Below are 21,531 nucleotides of genomic sequence, written 5' to 3'. Positions count from 1 at the left end.
TTTTATTTACGTGTGGGGTGAGAGTTGATGTTCGTTTTTTTCCATATGAATATCCAGTTGATCAAACACCATTCATTAAAAACACCTTCCTTAGAATGAAGGGAGGGAATCGGAGGGGGAGATGAACCATGAGAGACTATGGACTCTGAGAAACAAACTGAGGGTTCTAGAGGGGAGGGGATTGGGGGATGGGTTAGCCTGGTGATGGGTATTGAAGAGGACACGTACTGCATGGAGCACTGGGTGTTATACGCAAACAATGAATCATGGAACACTACATCAAAAACTAATGATGTAATGTATGGTGATTAACATTATAAAAAAATAAAATAAATAAAAAATAAAAAGACAGTAAAAAGTTGTTTTCTCACCTTTGTCAAATCAGTTGACCCTGTATGTATGAGTCCACTTTTGGACTCTGTATTCTGTTCCATTGATCATTTGTCTACCTTTATGCGGATACAAACTATTTTGACTAGTTTTATAGTAAATCATAAGTTGGGTAAGTGTAAGTTCTTGTTAATCCTACAATTATGTTTTTTTTCAAAATTGCATTGGCTATTCTAGGTCATTTACATGACCATATAAATTTTGGAATCACTTTTTACAAAACTTACTGAAATTTTGATTGGGACTGCTTTCAATCTGTAGATCAATTTGGAGAGAATTACCATTTTAACAAAATGGAGTCTTCTAATCCATGAACTTCGTATCTCTTTCCATTTGTTAAGTCTCCTTTAATTTCTCTGTGCCTTTTTTTATAGTTACCAGTGTAGAATGCTTTTGTTACATCTTTTGTTAGATCTGTTACTGGATATTTTATATTTTTTGGCACTCTGTAAACGGAATCATTTTTCAAATTTTATTTTTAAACTTTGCTGCTAATATACAAAATGGATTTTTGCATATTATTCTTGTATCTTGTTATCTTGCTAAATTTGTTTTATTAGTTCCAGTGGTAGGTATATAGATGCCCTATGATTTTCTGTGTAAGCAGTCATCATCTGCAAATAGGGATGGCTTTATTTCTTCTTTTCTGATATTTATGCCTTTGCAAACAAGGCAATCACCATGTCTATCCAATGTCCTAGGTATTGCAATAAGGCAAGAAAAATAAATCAATCTCGGGGGTGAGGAGCCTTTCACCTTAAAGTAGGATGTTGGCAGTAGGTTTTTTTGTAAGATGAGATTCCCTCTATCACTTTAATTTCTCTTTTTTTTTGTAGTTTCATTTATCACAGATGGGTGTTGAATATTGTCATATGGTCTTTTTTGCATCTGTTGGAGCAATCATGTTGTTCTCCCTTATTCTGGTAATATATCACATATTTACCTCTTAATATGGTAAATTACATTAACTGATTTTTTAATATTAAACCAACCTTGTATTCTTGGAATATAAACTCTACTTGGTTGTGATATATTGTCCAAAAAGGACAATATTTATATTAGAGTCTGTTACAGATATTCTGTAAGATTCTGTTCTAAAACTAAGTTGGATTCTGTTGTTAATATTCTGTTAAGGATTTGTGTGTCTATATTCAAGAGGGATGTTGGTCTGTGATTTTCTTTTTTTGTAATGTCTTTGTCAGGTTTTGGTATTTGGGTTATTTTGGCCTTATAGAGTGAATTGGGCCATGATCTATCTTCCTATTTTTTAAAAAGTTTAATAAGATCAATTTTATTTCTTTGTTGTATATTTGATATACTTTTCCATTAAAACCCCTTATGTTTTTGGATAAATTAATTCCTTTACTTGAAATAAGCTGTTCAGATTTTTCATTTCTTCTTATGTCAATTTTTTTAAGTTGCATTTTCAAGAAATGTGACCATTTTTACCAAGTTGTTGAATTTGTTGGCATAGCGTTTTCTTTCTTTCTTTCTTTCTTTTTTTTTTTTTGTAAAGATTTTATTTATTTATTTGACAGAGATCAGGAACATAAGTGGGAGAGGGAGAAGCTGGCTTCCTGCCGAGCAGGGAGCCTGATATGGGGCTCGATCCCAGGACCCTGGGATCATGACCTGAGCCGAAGGCAGACGCTTAACAACTGAGCGCCCAGGTGCCCCGGCATAGCATTTATTATCTTTTCAGTAGCTCCAGATTCTTAAGTGATAACCCCTTTTTCATATAGGTGATTGATCTGTTTAGCTGGGGATGGAGGGTGGGAGTGGATATCAATTTTGTTGATCTTTTTAGGGAACCACTTTTGGCTTTGTTAACTTTCTCTGTTGTATGTTTCTGCTGTTCTATTGATTTCTGCTCTTTATTATTTACCTCCTTCTATTTACTTTTGGTTAACTCTCTTCTTAAACTGGGGATAGTTTTTCAAGTTTTGTCTTTGGAGGACTTGAAGGACTTCATTTGATTTATTTAATAAACATTTACTAAGATCCTATGATTCAATATACAGGCACTATCATGGGTCTTAATGAAGACAATTAAGTCAAGTTGCTTATAGGATAGTAGACATTGATATGTGTCTACAGTGTCATCAAAACTGGCACATCATTTGAACTTAGTTTCTCTGGATAAAAAAAGCTTATAACTGAACTCAGCATCTGAAACTAATGATGTACTACTATATGTTGGCTAATCGAATTTAAATTTAAAAAAAGGCTTATAACCATCACTACTTAATATTTTCTTACAAATTCTCCATTTTTTAACTGAATAACTGTTACTACACAATAAAAAGCAAATTCTTCCCTGTTAGTGACATGTTCCAAGTATCTTGTTCTGTCTTCCAGATAATTTATTGTTTGTAATCAACTCCATCAAGCAAGAGATTGTAAACCGAGTACAGAATCCAAGAGAGGAGAGAGGACCCAACATGGGGCAGAAGCTTGAAATGCTCATTAAAGATACTCTTGGTAAGAAGAATATTGGATAAATTCATAACAGTAACGTGTAGTGTAAGATATATGATTTAAGGAGATAGTAAACATTCTTTTAAGGAAAAACTCAGATGTTCTTATTGTAGTTACTCTTCTTTCCAAGTTGTTTTGTCTTTTGAGATTTTGCATTCATAAACATGTATTGCTGGTTACCACAATTTGTTATTTAGACTTCATCACTGAACTGTTTTACTGCTTAGGAAAGATGAACTTCTAGCAACTTTAACCTTTAATGGGAAAAATAAAGATTCAACTGTCAAGCCTGCAATTTATACTTTGGTAGAGGTTCTTATGTATATGTTTTACTCAGTAATACAGTTCACAGGATTCTAATAAACTTAATTATCTTTTTTCCCTGAACAGAATATATATCATGGGGAGGAAGAGAGGCAGAGCACTACGTGACAGGGAGCAGAGAGGTAGCTAAGGTAGACATGAGAATTCTAGAGGTGTAAGAGCTTAGCTGCCATAAGAGCAGATTGCCTTACAGATGAGTAGCATCCCAAGGACATTGCAGCATAGTGCAATCCATCAAAACCCTGAAGCTCATAAAATTGGCTTGGCTGTTTTATATATTCTTTGTTTCACAATATTTATTCTAGGACTGTCTTTAAAAACTGGTTCTTATGTAGGCATTATGTAGAGTGGCATACTTCGGTTACCTGAGAATTTTCTTCCAGTTCATTTTTCCCCAGGATGCTGTGTATTGAATCAGGTCACTTAAAGGAATTAGAGCTTACTTTTTAAATAATTATTTAGTTACTTACCTGAATTTTAGGGTAACAAACACTATAAATTGTTCTAATTTTTTAAAATTGTAAATATCTTGGAATTTTTTTGCATTTCTGTTAAGACAATTTTTCTTACTTCCAGTTACTATAAATTCATTCATCAAAGTTTCTTCAATGCTTACTATATGCCAGGTGTTGGGGGATACAGGGATGAATAATAGATTTGGTCACTACTCTTAAGAAGCTTGTAGTCTAAAAATGGAAGACAAAGAATAAACGGGAAAGAATAACAAACTGTGGCAATTGCTGTGAGGAAATCAAGATGTTTAGATGGAGTAGAGTGAGCAACAGTTTATTTCTGTTTACAGAGAAATACTTCTCACAGCTACCAAAATGATTGCATTTTCTTTAATTAAAGATAAATACACATTGAATGCTTCCATGCACTTAGTAAGTTTCTCATGTCTTTGCAATTACTAGTTTCTCTTGTCAGCATTGTGTTCATACCGGATGTGAAATATTCTAGTGTTTTTGAAGGGCAATTTGGAATCATTAATAAAATTAGCAATGCACATAGATTTTGACAAAACAGTTTCATGACTTGACAACATTCATGTTTGAAGGCCAAAAGGAGAAGATTTAAAGGAGAGATCAAAAGCCTGGAAAGGATTCCTTAGGTGTTAGGAAGGGATAAACAGCTAACATTTATGGGTACTTACTGTGATCCAGTACCTGTCTGTTAAGGTTGGTTAGTTATCTACTTTCACAGTTCTGTGAAGGAGGTATTATTTTGATTTTACAAATGAGGAATTAGAAACACAGCAAGGTATTAAAGTAACTTGCCATAAGTCATACAATCAATAAATGGCCGAACCAGGCATAGAAGTAAGTTCTTTGAGTTCCCGTGCTTACAGTACCCCCACATCACTTAGCCCTATCATCTAACACCCATCTCTGTGGTATTTGACCTGAGTAGTTCACATGTGGCCCGCTAATCGCTTCATCCAGTAGGCTTACTTGAGAATTTCCCTTTCTTGACATTATTTGTAACATTTGACACTTTTGAGCATTTATCTTCATTCTTGAAACATTTTCTTTATTTTAAGGTACCTTAGATCTGCATGCCTTGTTTCCTATCTTTTTACCAAAAAAAGGCTAGGTTTCTCTGTGGCTCTAGCAATAGCCACTGGTCTAAAAATTAAAATCATGTTTTCAAAAAACAAAAGCTTGTTTATTATAGTGGTTAAAATCAGAGTATTTGAAATCCGTTTTAGATTGAACTCCTGGCCCCCTGCCACTTAACTACATGAGGACACTGGGGAAATGACTTCACTTCTCTCAACCTAATTTTACTCATCTGTAAAATATGGACAGTGGGTGTATTAAATGGGAAGAGTGCATATAAAGCACTTAGCACCCTGCTGAGCACATTCCTCAATACTCAATAAATACTAGTTGTAGATGTTACCATATTACATCTTCACCATTTAGATTTTTTTTAAAGTCTTATTTCCACCTTGTTCCTGTAATCCATCATTCATATTTTAGAAAATTGAAGATTTTTGTTCATGACAAAGCCAATTAAAATTACTCAAATGCTTAAGTTGTATGTTCACAACATAGTATTAACTTGATTATTTGTGATATAATTGACTAACAAAATAGATACAATTTTTCTATTTTAGTATTCCAAATGGTATGGTATTTCAGTGATTATTTCTTATCAGTAGTTAATTCTTTTTGCTAAGCGTTGGGAAATGACTTACAAATAGTGACCAGGTAAGTTCATAGAATACTAAAATGAATTGAATATGCAATTATTATATATACAGAATAACTTTTTCAAAAGTAGAGTTGTAAATATATATCAAAATAGAGTACATACAAAGTGAAACAAAACTAAGGACAGTATATTTATACAAAAAATTAACACTATGAAAGGTCAAAAGTCTATTTTGAACAAAACTGTATTTATATGGAGAAAAATCTTAGTCAAAGAGTAGTTCCTAAATATCAATACTTTTCCTAAACAACCAGTTAGTTTTTACCTCTACATAGATTAATTCAGTACCCAAATATGGGAAGTCCTGGTGAATTTGCTTGACTTTTTCTTCAAATGGATTGATGCTATTTTAATATTGTATTTTTTTCAGTGTATTTCTGTCTTTCATGTTCTTTAAAATCATTTTCAGTTCCTTTATTAGGTAGAGGGAGGAACTTAACACTACAAGTAAAGATTCTTTTTACCTTTTCAATTTTAAATGTAAAGACCTTGTAATTTGATAAGTTTGTATATTCTCTTTACATCCAAAAAGTCAGTTTTACCAGATCCAAAATCCTTGACTCACATTTTCTTTCCTTACTTTAAATATGTTTCTCCATTTTTCTTTTGGCATAAAGTGTTGCTATTAAAAAGCTAATAATTGCCCCCACCAAAAAAAGCTAATAGTTGCCTAACTTTTTTGCCTTATAACTCATTTGCTGTTTTTGTCAGTGTCAACAGGATTTTTTCTTTTTCTTTAATTCCCAGTAATTTCACTAAACTTTGTCTTGGGTTTGGTCATTTTAGGTTGAAAGTCTCATGTGTGCACTTTGCTCTTTCAGTATGTAGTTCAGATATTTTTAGTATTTGACCTGTTTCCTTGCTTTGGTTTTGTTTTTTTAAGCTGGGCATGGACCCCAATGCAGGGCTTGAACTCACGACCCTGAGATCAAGACCTGAGCTGAGATCAAGAGTTGGACGTTTAACTGACTGACCTACCAAGGCGCCCCCTTGCTTTGTTTTTTGTTGTTGCTGTTGTTCAGGGACTTACTATTTGTGGGTTGGATCTTCTTTGCCTATCTTTAGTATTTTCTGAGGTAAATTCACTTTTGATCAACCTTTTTATCTCTTAATTTCCTTTTTCTTTCATTTTATTTTTTTAAAGATTTTATGTATTTATTTGACAGAGAAACACAGTGAGAGAGGGAACACAAACAGGGGGAGTGGGAGAGGGAGAAGCAGGCTTCCCGCTGAGCAGGGAGCCCGATGTGGGGCTCGATCCCAAGACCCCGGGATCATGACCTGAGCTGAAGGCAGATGCTTAACGACTGAGCCACCCAGGCGCCCTGTACCTCCGTTTCTTTTAAAAGCATTATTGTTGTGTTTATTTGCTGCTCTTATAGTTCTTTTCGTTTTGTCTTTTTTTTAAATTCTTATTTAAATTCAATTTAGTTAACATATACTGTATTATCAGTTTCAGGCATAGGATTTAGTGATAGAACTGATGCATCAAGTGTCCTTCTTAATGCCCATCACCCAATTACCCCATCCCCCCACCCACCTCCCCTCCAGCAACCCTCACTTTGTTTCCTAGAGTTCAGCGTCTCTTATGGTTTGCCTCCCTCTCTATTTTCATCTTATTTTTTTTTCTTCCCTTCCACTATGTTCATCTGTTTTGTTTCTTAAATTCCACATATGAGTTGAAATCATATGGTATTTGTCTTTCTCTGACTGACATTTCGCTTAGCATAATACCCTCTAGTTCCAGCTATATTGTTGCAAATGGCAAGATTTCATTCTTTTTGATGGCTGAGTAATATTCCATTGTGTATATGTGTGTGGGTATAACACACACACACACACACATACATCTTCTTTATCTGTTCATCTGTCGATGGACATGTGGGCTCTTTCCATATTTTGGCTATTATGGACATGGCTGCTATAAACATTGGGGTGTATGTGCCACTTGGAATCACTATGTGTGTATCCTTTGGATAAATACCCAGTAGTGCAATTGCTGAGTGGTAGCATAGCTCTATTTTTAACTTTCTGAAGAACCTCCATGCTGTTTTCCAGAGTGACTGAACCATTTTGCATTCCCACCAACAGTGTAAGAGGGTTCCCCTCTCTCTACATCCTCACCAACATCTGTTGTTTCCTGAGTTGTTCATTTTAGCCATTTTGACTGGTGTGAAGTGATATCTTAATTGTGGTTTTGATTTGTAGTTCCCTGATGCCAAGTGATGTTGAGCATTTTTTCATGTGTTTGTTGGCCATTTGTATGTCTTCTTTGGAGAAATGTCTGTTCATGTCTTCTGCCCATTTCTTGACTGGGTTGTTTTTTGGGTGTTGAGTGTGATAAATTCTTTACAGATTTTGGATACTAGCCCTTTATCTGATAAGATATTTGCAAATATCTTCTCCCATTCCATAGGTTGCCATTTTCTTTTAGTTTTGTCTTAATTTCAGGAATTAATTTTTTCTTCCAATTCTTTTCTGAGTTTTTCTATTTCTGATTTTTGTTCTTTCATGTAACATTTTCTTTAATGTCTTTTTGTTCATTTTGAAAATCATTGAATTCATTTTGAAATAATAGTAGGTTGTGACCATTTAAGATAATAATAGTAGGATATGGTCATTTGTGGTCATATCTTTCAGGCACACTTTCATTGTTTGTAGGAATCTTTTCTTTTATCTTACATTAACTTTTTTTATCCGTTCGAAAGAGAACACGAGCAGGGTGTGGGCAGAGGGAGAGGGAGAAGCAGACTCCCTGCTGAGCAGGGAACCCAGCACGGGCTCCCAGGACTCTGAGATCATGACCAGAGCTGAAGGTAGATGCTTAATCGACTGAGCCATCCAGGCACTCCCACTTACAATAACTTCATGGGATTTTTGACTTTAATACATGTAAAACTGTTTTTTCTAAACCTTGAAAAGAAAGTTTAGTTCAGGATTGCTTTCCTAACTTCAAATTTTAGTTAGAGTCAAAACTATGTTTTGTATTAACTGAAAACAGAGGACCCTAAAACTATGTTTTGTATTTATTTATGAGATGGTCATTCAATCCAGCCTGAGAAAGGGACACAGGAGAGGAGCAGGAAGAAAGTTTACCCTAGAGAAACAGAGTCACCACATGCCACAAGGGAGCCACATGGAGGGAGCAATAAGGGAGAGGGTTCAACAAAGCAAGTTAGGGAGGGGACAGAGAGAATGAGTGGGAGAAAAACAAAGGTACCTGTGGACAAGTGCCTTTATTGGAGTTAGTGGTGATGTTCCAAAGCAGAAGGTGTGAGGGGATTTCTTTGGTACATTTGTATGTCACTAACCCACAGTCAAGAAGAGGAACTTGGGGCAGGCAGGTGCACATGGCAGCTTGCTTTCTGAAATTTCTTGGTCTGTGCTCCTCTCCCATTTTATCTGGACCATCTTTCTTTCATACCTGTTGTTCCTATCTTGCCCAGTTTTGATTCTTACCAGTCCTGCCTCCTGTCCTGCAAGGGAGTCCTGGTTGGTCAGTTTTTAGTTCACAGAGCTAGAATGCTCTAGCCCCTCAACATCTTACTGTGGGCTTCTCACATTCACCTTCAGCTGTTCTCAGGTTGGTCTCCTGGGGCTTCCAGTGAGTAACCTGTTGGCTGTTCTTGACTTCTTTTGTTCTCAGGTACATTAATCCCCTTGACTCATCCTGCACAAATATTGGTAATGTTAATGCCATACGGGTCTTGTAGCTTTTGGTAGTTTGTTTCCACCCTTTTGAATTTTGGAGTTTGTGGAGATACGTTGTCATTTGTTAATGTTTTCCATGGGTTTATGGTTTTTCTATTTAATGTCTGTTTTTATATGGGGCATTGAGGAGATTAAAAATCTATGCTGCCAAACAATAATCTTTCCAGAATTCCTTTCTGGAGGACTTTAAATAAATTGGAGTTTCTTTTTCTTAAAGATTTGATAGAACGCTCTTTGAAACTATCTCGTCCAGTGTGTTTTTGTGATTAACTCTTTGAAAACTTTCTCTGTGTCCTCTATGATAATTTGTATATCAGATTACAAGCTCTTTTGGAGTCAGTTTGATTTGTATATTCCTAGAAAATTATCCACTTCCTCCATGCCCTCAAATTTATTAAAATTGTCTTTGTTTTTTTAATAGCCTCTGTATCAGTGGTTAGTGCTTCATTTACATTTCTTACTTTATGTCTACTGTGTTTGCCTTCACTTCTTGCATTGGTTAATTATAGGTGGTTCTACTTTCCCCCAAAGAACCAGCTCTTGAATTCATCAGTTCTTCTAATTTCTTCAGTTAGATGCTTAGTTCACTTCTTTTTTTATTTTTTCTTGTTCATTAATGTAATTAAAAACCTTTGAAATTTCTCCTGAGAACTGCTTTAGCTATATGTCATAAATTCTGATATGTCTTACTTGTTTTCTGAATACTTTGAAATTTTAGGTTTGATTTACTCTCTGGCCCAAGAATTGTTTGAGAGAGATTTAAAATTTTCCAGAAGGTAGACATTATTATTTTCTAGTTTTGTTATTAACTTCTCCTTTTTTTGTGATTTATTAAGATTTTTTTTTTTTAGCAACCCGGGGTGCCTGGGCGGCTCAGTCGTTGGGCGTCTGCCTTCAGCTCGGGTCATGATCCCAGGGTCCTGGGATCGAGCCCCGCATCAGGCTCCCTGCTCCACGGGAGGCCGGCTTCTCCGTCTCCCACTCCCCCTGCTTGTGTTCCCTCTCTTGCTGTGTCTTTCTCTGTCAAATAAATAAAATCTTAAAAAAGATTTTTTTTTAGCGTCCCAACATGGTTACATTTATTTACATTTGTTATGTTTATTACAGCCTAATTAAATGTTCTGTGGACATTGAAAAGTAGATATATTTTCTGTTTTATGTTAAGACTCCATTGTATGTTGATTAGGTAATATTAATTGGGTATTTTTTTCCTTTTTATTTTTGGAGAAGATGTCCATTTACTCTTTGTAAAACTGAGAAAGTCCCTGCTAATGTGTTTCAATTTTTTCTCATATTTTCCGTGGTTTTGCTTGAATGCTGGAGGGCTTGAATAGGATTCCTTACTGCTAGATCTTCATTACGGATCAAAGTCTTTATCATTGTGAAGCATACTTCTTCAGTCTTCTTTGTGACTTTCTCTGATTCAGTCCTGTCTGGTACTGCAGTCATGAACGCAGCTTTCTTATTTATACTTGCTGAGTATACCTGTGCCTACCCTTTCATTTTCAGTGTTTCTGAATCACTTTATACTAGATACATCTCTTTTAAAAACATTTAAGTTAAAATTTAATTTTGATAAGTAGCGTATAAAATTAACTTTTAGATTTTTATACATAGCATAAAGTTGGATTTTATTAGTCAGACAGACTGGAGTTTTTCTTTAATAGGTGAGTTTAGGTCATTTTTTATTTATTGATACATGTCTGATTTTAGTTTTGTCATCAGAAGATGTTAGGCTTTGTTCATGTGGCTTTTTCCTTTTTATATCACTCATTGTATGATCCATTATTATAGTTGCAGTTTTGTATGTGTTCTATGATAATTTGTAAGCTCTTCATTTTTTACTTGTCAGTTGAATTTTTAACTAGAACATAATATGTTTAATTTTTTTCCCTTAACTTTTCATTTAAGATTTCAATCCTATAAGAAAAATCGAAATGGTACATGAACATCTGCTTATCATTCAACTAGATTCACCAGTTGTTAATATTTTGCTGCATTTGCTTTATTTTTGTCTGTATCTACATATTTTTATTCCTGAGTATTTGAAGGTAACTTCTAAACAAATCCTTCATCCCTAACTACTTCAGCATGTGTTTCTCAAGAACAAGGACATTTTCTTACTTAGGCACAATACCAGTATCACACCCAAGTACTTCAACACTATTATAATATCTATATGGAGTCCATATTTAAACTTCCCCAGTTGTCTTAATAATGTCCTTTATAGCCTTTTTGTATGTTTGTTAAAGATCATGCATTGCATTTATTTATATCTTTTTGCCCCCTTTAATCTAGATTAGTCTACCAGCCTTTTTTTTTTTCCATGAAAAATTCAGGTAGTTGATCTTATAAAATGTCCCAACATCTGGAGTTAGACATCTGTTTCCTCCTGACTAGATGCAGTTAAATTTTCTTGGCAAGAATCATCATAGGTGATTATCCTTCTCATTCCATCACTCAAGAGGTACATATTATCAGTTTGTCTCATTATTGGTCATGCTACATTTAATCACATGGCTGAGGTAGCATCAGTTCTGTGTTTGTTACAGTATCTTTTGACTTCTTCCTATGGGCAATGACTAGATATTTTTCTATTTCCATCTCATTTTAATCATTTATTTTCTCATTACTTTTAAAACATGCTTATACTTCTGTTATTTGACTTACTGATTTGAAGTATCTTTTGACCTCAGCTGTAGAAGATGAGGAAGATGAAAAATTCAAATTATACTACCTCCCACCTTTTTTCCTCTTCTCTTCTAACTTTGTTTATTCATTCACTTTTCTTTAAAATGAAGAAAAGGAAACATAAACTTAATACAGTGGTTATAAAAATGACTGAAAACATCCTTCAGGTCAGTGTTTTCAGTTGTGTGGGTAAAGCCCACCCATGGGACGCACTGTGGCTAGAGCAGTCGGAAGAGACTGGCTGGGAAAACGGCGAACATGGTCAGTTTGGTAACAATGCTTGTTGACAGGTGTGGGGTTTGGGTTTGGACTATTATTTGGACTATTGCTACTTGTCATCTACCACACTTTAAAATGTTGATTAACCATTCTTTATTCTTGGTTTGATCTTTCTAATTTAAAAATTGTAAGCTCTAATCTGATGAGTAGAATTAATTTCTGGATTGCAGTAGTAAGCAGCTGAGTACTTGGCTGGGACCAGTATCAAGCAGGAGGCCACCCCTGACCCTCAGATCTGCCTACTCCTCACCTTCCTTTTATGCCTTCTCCATTTCTGTGCCTAAGTGTGCCTTATTTCTTTTTCCTCAGGTCTCCCAGTTGCTGGACAAACCTCAGAATTTGTTAACCAAGTGTTAGAGAAGACTGCAGAAGGCAATCCCACTGGAGGCCTTGTAGGACTAAGGATACCAACATCAAAAGTGTAATCAGCTTCATTGGACCACTGGTCAGAAATGTCTGTGTTTGTCGCGTTATTCATTGTAAATTTTCATTCTGTTTTGCATGTCAGTTTAGCATTATGTAAACATTTACGATTAGGTTACATTGTTTTAAGAACTAAGTAGCATAAGTGAAGCATGATCCAAAATACTTGATTATTGCATTTTCAGAGCATAAACCATGGTTAAAACTGCTACTGGCATCAGAATTGAAACTCACACATTTAAGTAAATATTTGTTCAGGTACAGATTGCAAAAATCTGTTAAAGTAAAACATTTGGGAGGAGCGAAATTAGTAAATGCCAAATATTGTGGCAGGTTTATGCTCTGAACCACACACAAAAAATTGAGGAAGCATTTTTTTAAACAGTCAGTTTAGATTGTTTTTAGAATTATTCCTTTTGTTCTAATTTTCCACAACCATTAATCTCACTTGTACATGGCACAACCCAGCACTCATGCCCATGTGCCATATTAGAAGTTCATTTTCCGAGCTCAATATGGTATATATAAATATATATATAAATATATATATAATGTCTGTGCAAGTAAGAAAAAAAAGCATATTCTTTGTGCCTTGTATTTTGGGGAAACTATAAAACTGGTAATATTTTGTATGATGAAAACCCTAATGAGGAAACACAAGATATATAGATGGAAAAATTATGGGGTTTAAATGTTTTTTTGTTCCAACTCTTTTTCAAATTTTTTGAATGTATATAGGACTATGTTGAAATGTAGATATATGCCACAGAGTCTGTGTATTGTATAAAAAACAAAACAAAAAACAAACAAAAAAAAGATGGCTCTAGAAAACTCCTATTTCGGTACTTGACCGGAAGAAGACAAATACTTGCACATTATTGCGATTGTTTTATTTTTTGTACCAAAGACAAATGCAACTGATATGGCAAACTGCCAGTCTAAGTAAAGTTTTGCACAGCTTACATGATACTGTATGAATGTATGAAAAAAAAGGAGAAAAAAAAAAGAAAAACGAAAAGGTCAGGGTTAGGGATCTTACTGAACTGTGAATTTTATTTCTGTTTGGGTCCAATTATCTACAGAAGGAGCATCCACACACACAAATATTATTTTGCTGTTCCTCTAGTTCGCTTCCATAGTAGATAAGTTGGTGGCCATTTAGATGTCTGTAAGTCTTTTTATTTCTGCACTTGTTGTAGGAAATTTTAATATATTTCATTTTAGTAAGCTATTGGTAAAATAGTTTTTGACCTTGAAAATTAAAAAGTTTATTTAGCTTATTGTAGTATACTTCCACCAAACAACCAAAATACAGATTATTTTTATTGTATTATGTATATATATATATGTAAAGAAAGAAAAAAGCTAAAAATATCTAATTCTTTAGTTGCCACTTTTCCAATTGATGTATTATTGTGCATGTAATATTTTCAAAGATCAACACAAGCTTAAAACAAAAAAAACAATTTATAGATTTTTATATTTTTGTACAGGTATTTTCAAACTAGCTTCTTCAAACTTACATGTGACTTCTTCTATAGTTTCTAGAACTGAGAAATATTAACACATTTAGTTTTTAGGTGCTCTTTTTTGCTCACATAGAACAGCTTCATTAGTCAGTGTTTTAACTGTGTTAAAGCTTTACCTCTTGATGAGAAATTTCTTGTGTCAAGGCAGCATTATAAACCTTCCCCACAGATCTTTCCATTCTGTCTCTCTTACTGTTTGATTCTCAAATCTTGTGTTTTGAACTCTGAAAACTGGTGGCATAAAAACTATACTTTTAAGAAGATCCTATCTAGCCAGAAAAAAATACCAAAAATTTCAGATCTAGCTGCTGGGAAATTATCTATTTCTCCAACTGTTTCTCCATTACCCCCTGGAGAATTTATTCCTTAATTATATTTTGTCCTAATAGTGTGTTTCTTTTTCTTCTACTTTATCCCCTTTCCCTCCCACCCCCCCCCCACTTGTAAGCCATAGCATCTGAAGCTATAGCTTATAAAGTTTGATTCTAAAACACACAGTAACAACTGAACAATGTTGCTTATATGCTTCTTTGACATCATGAAAAGGAAACTCCTAGAAGGATTGTCTTAACACCTTAGCTGAACTGTGATGCACAAGATTTTCCTGTGTGCTTGGTGGAAACACACCTGGTTTTAGTGCATTCATGCTAAACAGATGATAAGCTCAGAGCTAATGGTTTAAAAGAATGTAAGCTCGTTGTTTAAAGTTTTTCCTTTTTAGATGGGAGAAGGCAAAGCACAGGCTTATAACTTAGGAGTATATGAAGTTTTGGCAGAGTGTGTTTAGGAAATTGAAACATGTTCCAAAATGTGGCAGTTTTGCAATCAGGTGAAAATCACTTCATGATAGAGATTCAGCTGATGAGGTTTATAAAATTGCCCCTTTCTAGCTGCTCTGTTCGGAATTCTGGTTTTTGATACTTTTTTCCTATCTGCAAACCAGAATTTGATTTTTTGGTCTTGCATTTCAAAAAAAGAAAAAAAAAGACTTTGAATCTGTTTAGTAGATTCCATATCCTTGCATTTCAGTGTTTTATATGTACTACTTAAGTTAAATAGTTAAAAGCTTTTAAATAGTTGAGCTTTTTAATGTTGACACTTTATTTTGTACCTATTTATATATGTATGTATATCTTAGAAAAGCACTTTGTTAAAAAAAAATTGCATTTTATATGATTCCTGCCATTTGCTGCTAAATCTGGGCTGGTCAGAATGCTGCAGCGATACTTGATCTAAATAAAAACCTGGCAGTAAAATGTAGAGTGAAAGTTAAATCCTCTTGCTGTTTTAACTTTATCATAAAGATGACATAGGCAAGCTGTGCAGCTTTACATTTTAACCAGGGGACTCTGTGGCATTTAAAACCGTCTAGAAATGGTTGTACTTTAATGCCAGTAATAATCTGCTTCCTCTATTGTCATTAAAATATATACGTTTAGTGTATCACACAAACAAATCTTATAAGGGTAACGTAAAAACCCCAACAATTGTACATGTTCTGTTTTTGAAAATTGTGGCATGTATTTTTGGGTGAAGATCATTAGAGAAGAGCTCTCTAAAGGTTTTCTGTGTTCATACATGGTATACAGATAGCTCATAATGAAGTCCAGAATCTTACTTTAAGTGAAGGCATTGTGAATTCACCTCAAATAAACCCATTGTTCCAAAAGCAATTATAAACTTTGACTCTAGTACTACTATGATTTAAAAAAAATACAAAAAACGTTCTTCCTTGTTTCAGATACACTGGATTCTTTATAGAGTTTGTCTCCATATGAAAGCATGCTGTCCAGTTGTTCTTGTTAAGATCTTGTCTGAGTTTTGAATTGGGTGCCACACTTTTTCAGTCAATATGATGGCTTGTTCTACTGTACCATGTATGATTCTTGTCCTTTCCTATATCCTTCATGACAGATTATGATGTGGCTTTATATTGTGCCTTACTTGTACATTTAAACTTAACGTCTTCATTCCCTTCCACTCCTAAATCTTTCACTTTGACCTTTTTGGTAAGAGAATCAGAGCAATTATAAAAACATCATGAAGGATTTCAGATGGGTATGGTTTCCAATTCCCTCTCTTTATAGTTATTTTATATTTGTATGAAAGACCAGTTTTGAATGGTCTTTAAATATGAGAGGGAAAGACTAGCAGTAATTTCACTACATCCCTTGTTTCTGACTTTCATGAATTTGTCCTACATCTTCTTTCTGATGCTTGACTTGATTTGCTCCTTAGCAATAGTCTGCATTTAAAGAAAGGTGTGTTCAGTTCATCAGCTTGAAATTGACTATTTCATCTTTCCAGAATTTTTTAGGAGAAGAATACTCGTTTTGTTTGTTTTATAAAACAGATGACAAGTCTCTTTAAAAGAAACAGAAGTACAGTACTTTTGAAATACAATGCTGTTAGTTTGGATTTCTTTTTTTTATATATAATATTCATACAATTATCTGATGTTTGCCTTCATTAATAAAGCTGTTAGTTTATTCACCAAAATGTCAAGAATGGATGTGCTTTTCTTTATTCCATACATTTAAAAATATTTTAGCTGCTAAGATTTAGTTAACTTTCTAAGAAATTCAAGTTGCCTTCAGCAGGAATTAACAAAAGCTTATGTTCCCTTTCTTTATATAGTCTTCCTACAATTCTGTTCAAGTATTTTCTAATTAATTATGTAAGAGAATGTTAGCATCTCTCCAAATCTTGAAACTTGAATTTTGAGAATGCATTGAATTATGCTTTCAGTGTTAAAGTAAAAGGTTTCAATTATCCTTCTAGTGAAGTCTATTGTGGAATACCATTTCCCATGGAACTGAGGCCATTTCCACAACTTTGCACAGAATTGCAGTCTTGTTCTTCCCTTGGATCATGACAAATAAGTCTCACACAGTGCCGTAATACTTGTGGATTCTTTTGTAATCTTTGTAATCTTAATAAGGGCATTATGAGAAGATGACTCCATGTTTTTTTAATATTTCAAACACATTGGGATGTAACAATGAATGTCAACTGTAGGAATGGTTGTTTCGTTTTAAGGAATAAGCGTGTTGGGGAAAGATGATGAAAATGTACTACTGACAGTTTTACACTTCCATAGGCAAGTGGGATTATGTGTTGAAGCATAATCCTCATGCTTAGTAAACTGACCGAAAATTGTAGAAATTACACCTAGGAACTGAATTATGCCAAATTGCCATTTTTCTTTAGAAAAGAGAGGTTAGGGTGTAGTAGTGAGGGAGTAGAACCTTAAAACTACTTCCAAATAGTATTTTGGAATTGAAGACTTGGTGACTAGAGAAGAACATCAGAGTTGGGTATTTCAGTGTGCCAAGTTTGGGTGAACTAGGTTTGCCTCTTTCATAACAATGTAAACACAATGGTGTAGTTAATTAAATTCTGGGTGGATGGGAGCGGGACTGATTACTGTGTCTTGCCCTTCGCCCTTTGTTTTTTTCGGAACCAAATAACAGAAATGTGTATGTGTGTACTGTATCTGCCTTTCCACCACATTTTTATGACACTGTATTCCACTGCCTGCTTTTTTTTTTTTTTACTTTCTTTCCCTGGGATTTGTCCTATAACTTAGCATTTGTGATTAACAGTGATACTAGGGCTGACCGCACATAAGAAGTCACAAGAGAAGAGCGGAAGGGCAAGAATTCAGAGCATTTGTTCATACGATGTGGCAACCTCTTTTGCATAGTGGCGTAGGATCCTGTTTGTAATGCTATCATAAATATTCTGTAGTTTTGTTTCCCCATTCCCCCAACTGGAGCTATGAAACTTTTTATTGGATTCAGTCTTGTCTTTTGTCTAGAAAGAATTTTATCTTGTTGACGCATGAGCTGTTTAAAAATTATTCTATTAAATGTTGGTTAATAGTTGTGCAGTTTTTCTTTTCAGAAGAAAAGGCAATTCAAATGTTGCCTTTGTTTTCTGTCACCTTCCAACCCCTCAGCACTTCTAGTCAGATACAGATTCATCAGTGTATGCAACATCCTTTGTAATTTAAAATAAAAAAAGATGAAAAGGTTTTGAATTGTTTGCCTCATGTTTTCGCCCCTTCTCTGTTGCTTTTCTTTTGCTTACCAAGGTAACCATCTGCGCCTCTGCAAGATAACCCACTGCAAAGAAATTCCAGACTAAAGACAGCTGTGAACCGTGAATTGTGCTGCCCCCCTCTTGGTGCAGGACATAAAGAGCTAACGTTTTGGACACTTTGGGCTGATTTTTCAGTACTCTAGTGAAAGGTAGTATTATGGAGAATTATTTATTGATGAAAACATTTGCATTCTTCATAGTTTGGAGCAAAGTTTAGTTTACACGTATTTTTTCCTCTTTGATTCTTTGGTTAAGCAAGGGAAATAAACTGTTTTGAGTCTCTCCTGACTTAAACATTTGTATGTGTTTAATAATTCAAAGCAAGTCTCTGAGATAGCCTGGACATATACACAATCTTTTTTTTTTTTTTTAAGATTTTATTTGAGAGTGAGAGAGAGCACTAGCAGGGGGAGGGGCAGAGGGCGATGCACTCCCCTGCTGAGCGGGGAGCCCAGGACCCTGGGATCATGACCTGAGCCGAAGGCAGACGCTTAACCAACAGAGCCACCCAGGTGCCCCCATATACATAAAGTCTTACTTCAGGGGACCTGAGTGAACACCACTGAAGCAGTGTGTTCCTTCAAATGCTAAACATTTGTTTAGCATATATTTTGCCAAGACTTGTGCTAGGTAGAGAGATAATCCAGGAACTCAGAGTTTGCTGAGGGGAGGCAGCATGTGAATAAGACCTGAGCTGTTACACATGCAAAGGGTTTTGGGTACATTATTACTGAGATACTTGCAAGGACACAGGTACCACATCCAGTAGGGTATGCTAGAGAAGAATCGACAGGCTTGTGTTCATGACATCCCAGGATTCTTGAAGTTCTTTTTGCTTCATTTGAGTGACATTGGGGCTGAAGTGGAGATAGCCTCTCATGGACTTGACCTCCATCCAAACCACCCCTCACAGGAGCCTCCATCATGGTCTGGGAACTTTTAAGGAGCTGGGTGAGCCAGGTCAGTATAGTCCTTAGGAAACAACATTTTGTGGGTAGCACCTAGTTAAATGGGTCATTCAGTTGCCTTTCCTCACCCACAGTGGTTCAGAACCAGGAGAGCTCTTTAGCCAGAAAGATATAAAGTTGGGAAATGCTTTAATATCCCAGCTGAAAGGTTTAGAATAAGAAAAGGGTGTTAGGAAGTCTAGAAGGCTGGGGTGGCTGGCATTCATTAAACCCCTGCTAGTGCTTTCCTTTCAAGTAACTCAGCTCTCGGTGGTGCAGTGAGGTGGGTGGTCATGTCCATTTTACAAAAGAGAATAGACTCAGATAAGGGGACTCACTTCAGACCCAGCTTATATGATACCCCCAATTCAAACTCCAGTCTGCTCCTGCACTCAGAGACAATTCATACTCCTAAAGGACCAGGCCAGGTCACAGGCAATATTTGAATGGATATCTGTGTAGGAGGGAGATAATGGGCTTAGAATCTGAAAACCATAACTAAAGCCAAAAACTATGGGGCGCCTGGGTGGCTCAGTCGTTAAGCATCTGCTTTCGGCTCAGGTCATGATCCCAGGGTTCTGGGATTGAGTCCCATATCGGGCTCCCTGCTCAGCAGGAAGCCTGCTTCTCCCTCTCCCACTCACCCTGTTTGTGTTCCCTCTCTCGCTGTGTCTGTATCAAATAAATAAATATAAACAAACAAACATTTAAAGCCAAAAACTAGCAGATGTAGTAACCAAAAGCTAATCTCAGGATCTGTGGGTAAAGGTGATAGAAGCAAAAGAAAATTGGCAGTAGTCAGTGATTGAGAGCGTGGGTCACTGCATTGTACATCTATCCTTCAAAGATGGCCTCTAGCGTAAGGGCCTAGAATTGGGTCTCTTTGTTAGAAGGGAGCATGCTGGAGGGTGGAGAAAAAGGGAGCTATGTTTTCTTCAACTGTTGCAGAAAGACTGTGTGGAGACTCAGTTACATAGGAATTTCCAGCAAGAAGCCAGATGTGAAAGGGCCCCAAGGTCATGTGTCCTAAATAGGGAGCTTCTATCTGAGAATCCAAAACTTTTGAGTGACCTGAAAGATGTCAGTTTCTTTAAAAGATTTTAGTCTTAAAACATCATCAGGAATGAACTTAAAATGTACAGGGTCTAGATAAAGAAAACTTTAAAATAACATGAAGGACACAGAAGAAGACTTGAACAAATGGAAAGAAAGACCCAAGTTCTTGAACCGGAGCAGCCAACAACATGAAGTTGTCAGTCCTCAAAATTAAATTAAAAATGTAATGCTCTCTCAAAACATACCAATGAGGTTAAAAAAAAAAAAGTTCATAGGGGAAAAAAATAATAGCTGGAAGATGCTGGGGGAAAAGAAAAGATCGGGCATTTAATCCAAACATATAAAACTATAAATAAAACTGTCATTTTGGTGCATAAATAAATAGGCCAATAGAACAGAATGGAAGGTCTAGAAATAGATTCAAACATAAGAATTTATTAAGGTAAATGTAGCATCCAGAACCAGTGAGAAAAAGATGGATTCTTCAGAAAACAGGATTGGAACAACTGGGAAACTCTGGAGAAAGAAAAGTTGGCTCTGTATCTCATACAATAAGCCAATATATATCTCAAAATGTATAAATGAACAAATAACAGAAGGAAATGTGGGCAATTCCTTTAAAACCTGTGGGGTGAGGGTAAGGAGGGTTTTCTAACTTGGATCCCAAATCCAGGAGTCATAAATGAAGATTGATAAATTCTATGTGAAATAAAAATTAAAAACTTAAAGGCCAAAACCATCATAAGGGAAGTCGAAATTCTATAGCCTATGCAAAAAGCTCATCTCTAAGGGCTAATCCTCCTCATATATAAAGAGCTCCTGGAAACTGGTATGATAAAGAACCACCACCTAATAGAGAAATGAGCAAAGTAAATACAAATAGCACTCAATCTCATTCATGATAAGAGAAATGCAAATTAAAAGATGGCATTTTTCACTTAATCAAATTGGCAAAAGTCCTAGTATTTGTTAACACAGCACGTTGGCGAAGGCCATGGGAAAGCAAGCATTTGTACCGCATTGCTGCAGGAGTATAAATTCATATAACCTCTCTGAAGAGCAATCTGGTAGTATGTATCTAAATTTTAAAAATGCACATATCCTTTGACTAGCCCTTCCGTTTGCACTGGGCAAGTCATTCTGTCTGTGCCTGTTTTTTTCACGTGTAAAATGTGGATAATTCTACCTCATAGGGTTGTCGTGAGAGTCAAGTTAGATGACACACATTAAGAACTTAGTACAGAGTGCTGGGCACGTAGGAAGTGCTCCAAAAATGTCAGTCATGTCCTAGCAGCTAATGCCCATTGAGTTCTTAAACACATGCTACATTACTGCACTGTGCTTGGTGCTTTTCATGTACTACCTCATTTAATCCTCCAGTC

The 21,531-nt window shown here is 35.5% G+C and overlaps 1 protein-coding gene across 7 annotated transcripts in view; it reads left to right on the top strand.

Annotated features, from left to right (window-relative positions):
- Positions 1-18,071, top strand: part of CREBRF (CREB3 regulatory factor) — a 55,803-nt gene extending 37,732 nt beyond the window's left edge. For all 7 annotated transcript variants that reach the window (XM_027605055.2, XM_027605053.2, XM_027605048.2 and 4 more), the window contains 2 exons: positions 2,749-2,871; positions 12,400-18,071. In XM_027605055.2, the coding sequence (XP_027460856.2) occupies positions 2,749-2,871; positions 12,400-12,515 (239 nt within the window). In that variant the 3' untranslated portion in view covers positions 12,516-18,071. The remainder of the gene's footprint in view (positions 1-2,748; positions 2,872-12,399) is intronic.
- The last annotated feature ends 3,460 nt before the right edge of the window (positions 18,072-21,531 follow it).

The sequence above is a fragment of the Zalophus californianus genome, chromosome 5, assembly GCF_009762305.2.
Source record: "Zalophus californianus isolate mZalCal1 chromosome 5, mZalCal1.pri.v2, whole genome shotgun sequence".
Lineage (NCBI taxonomy): Eukaryota > Metazoa > Chordata > Mammalia > Carnivora > Otariidae > Zalophus > Zalophus californianus.
This window is presented reverse-complemented; position numbering and strand designations above follow the sequence as displayed.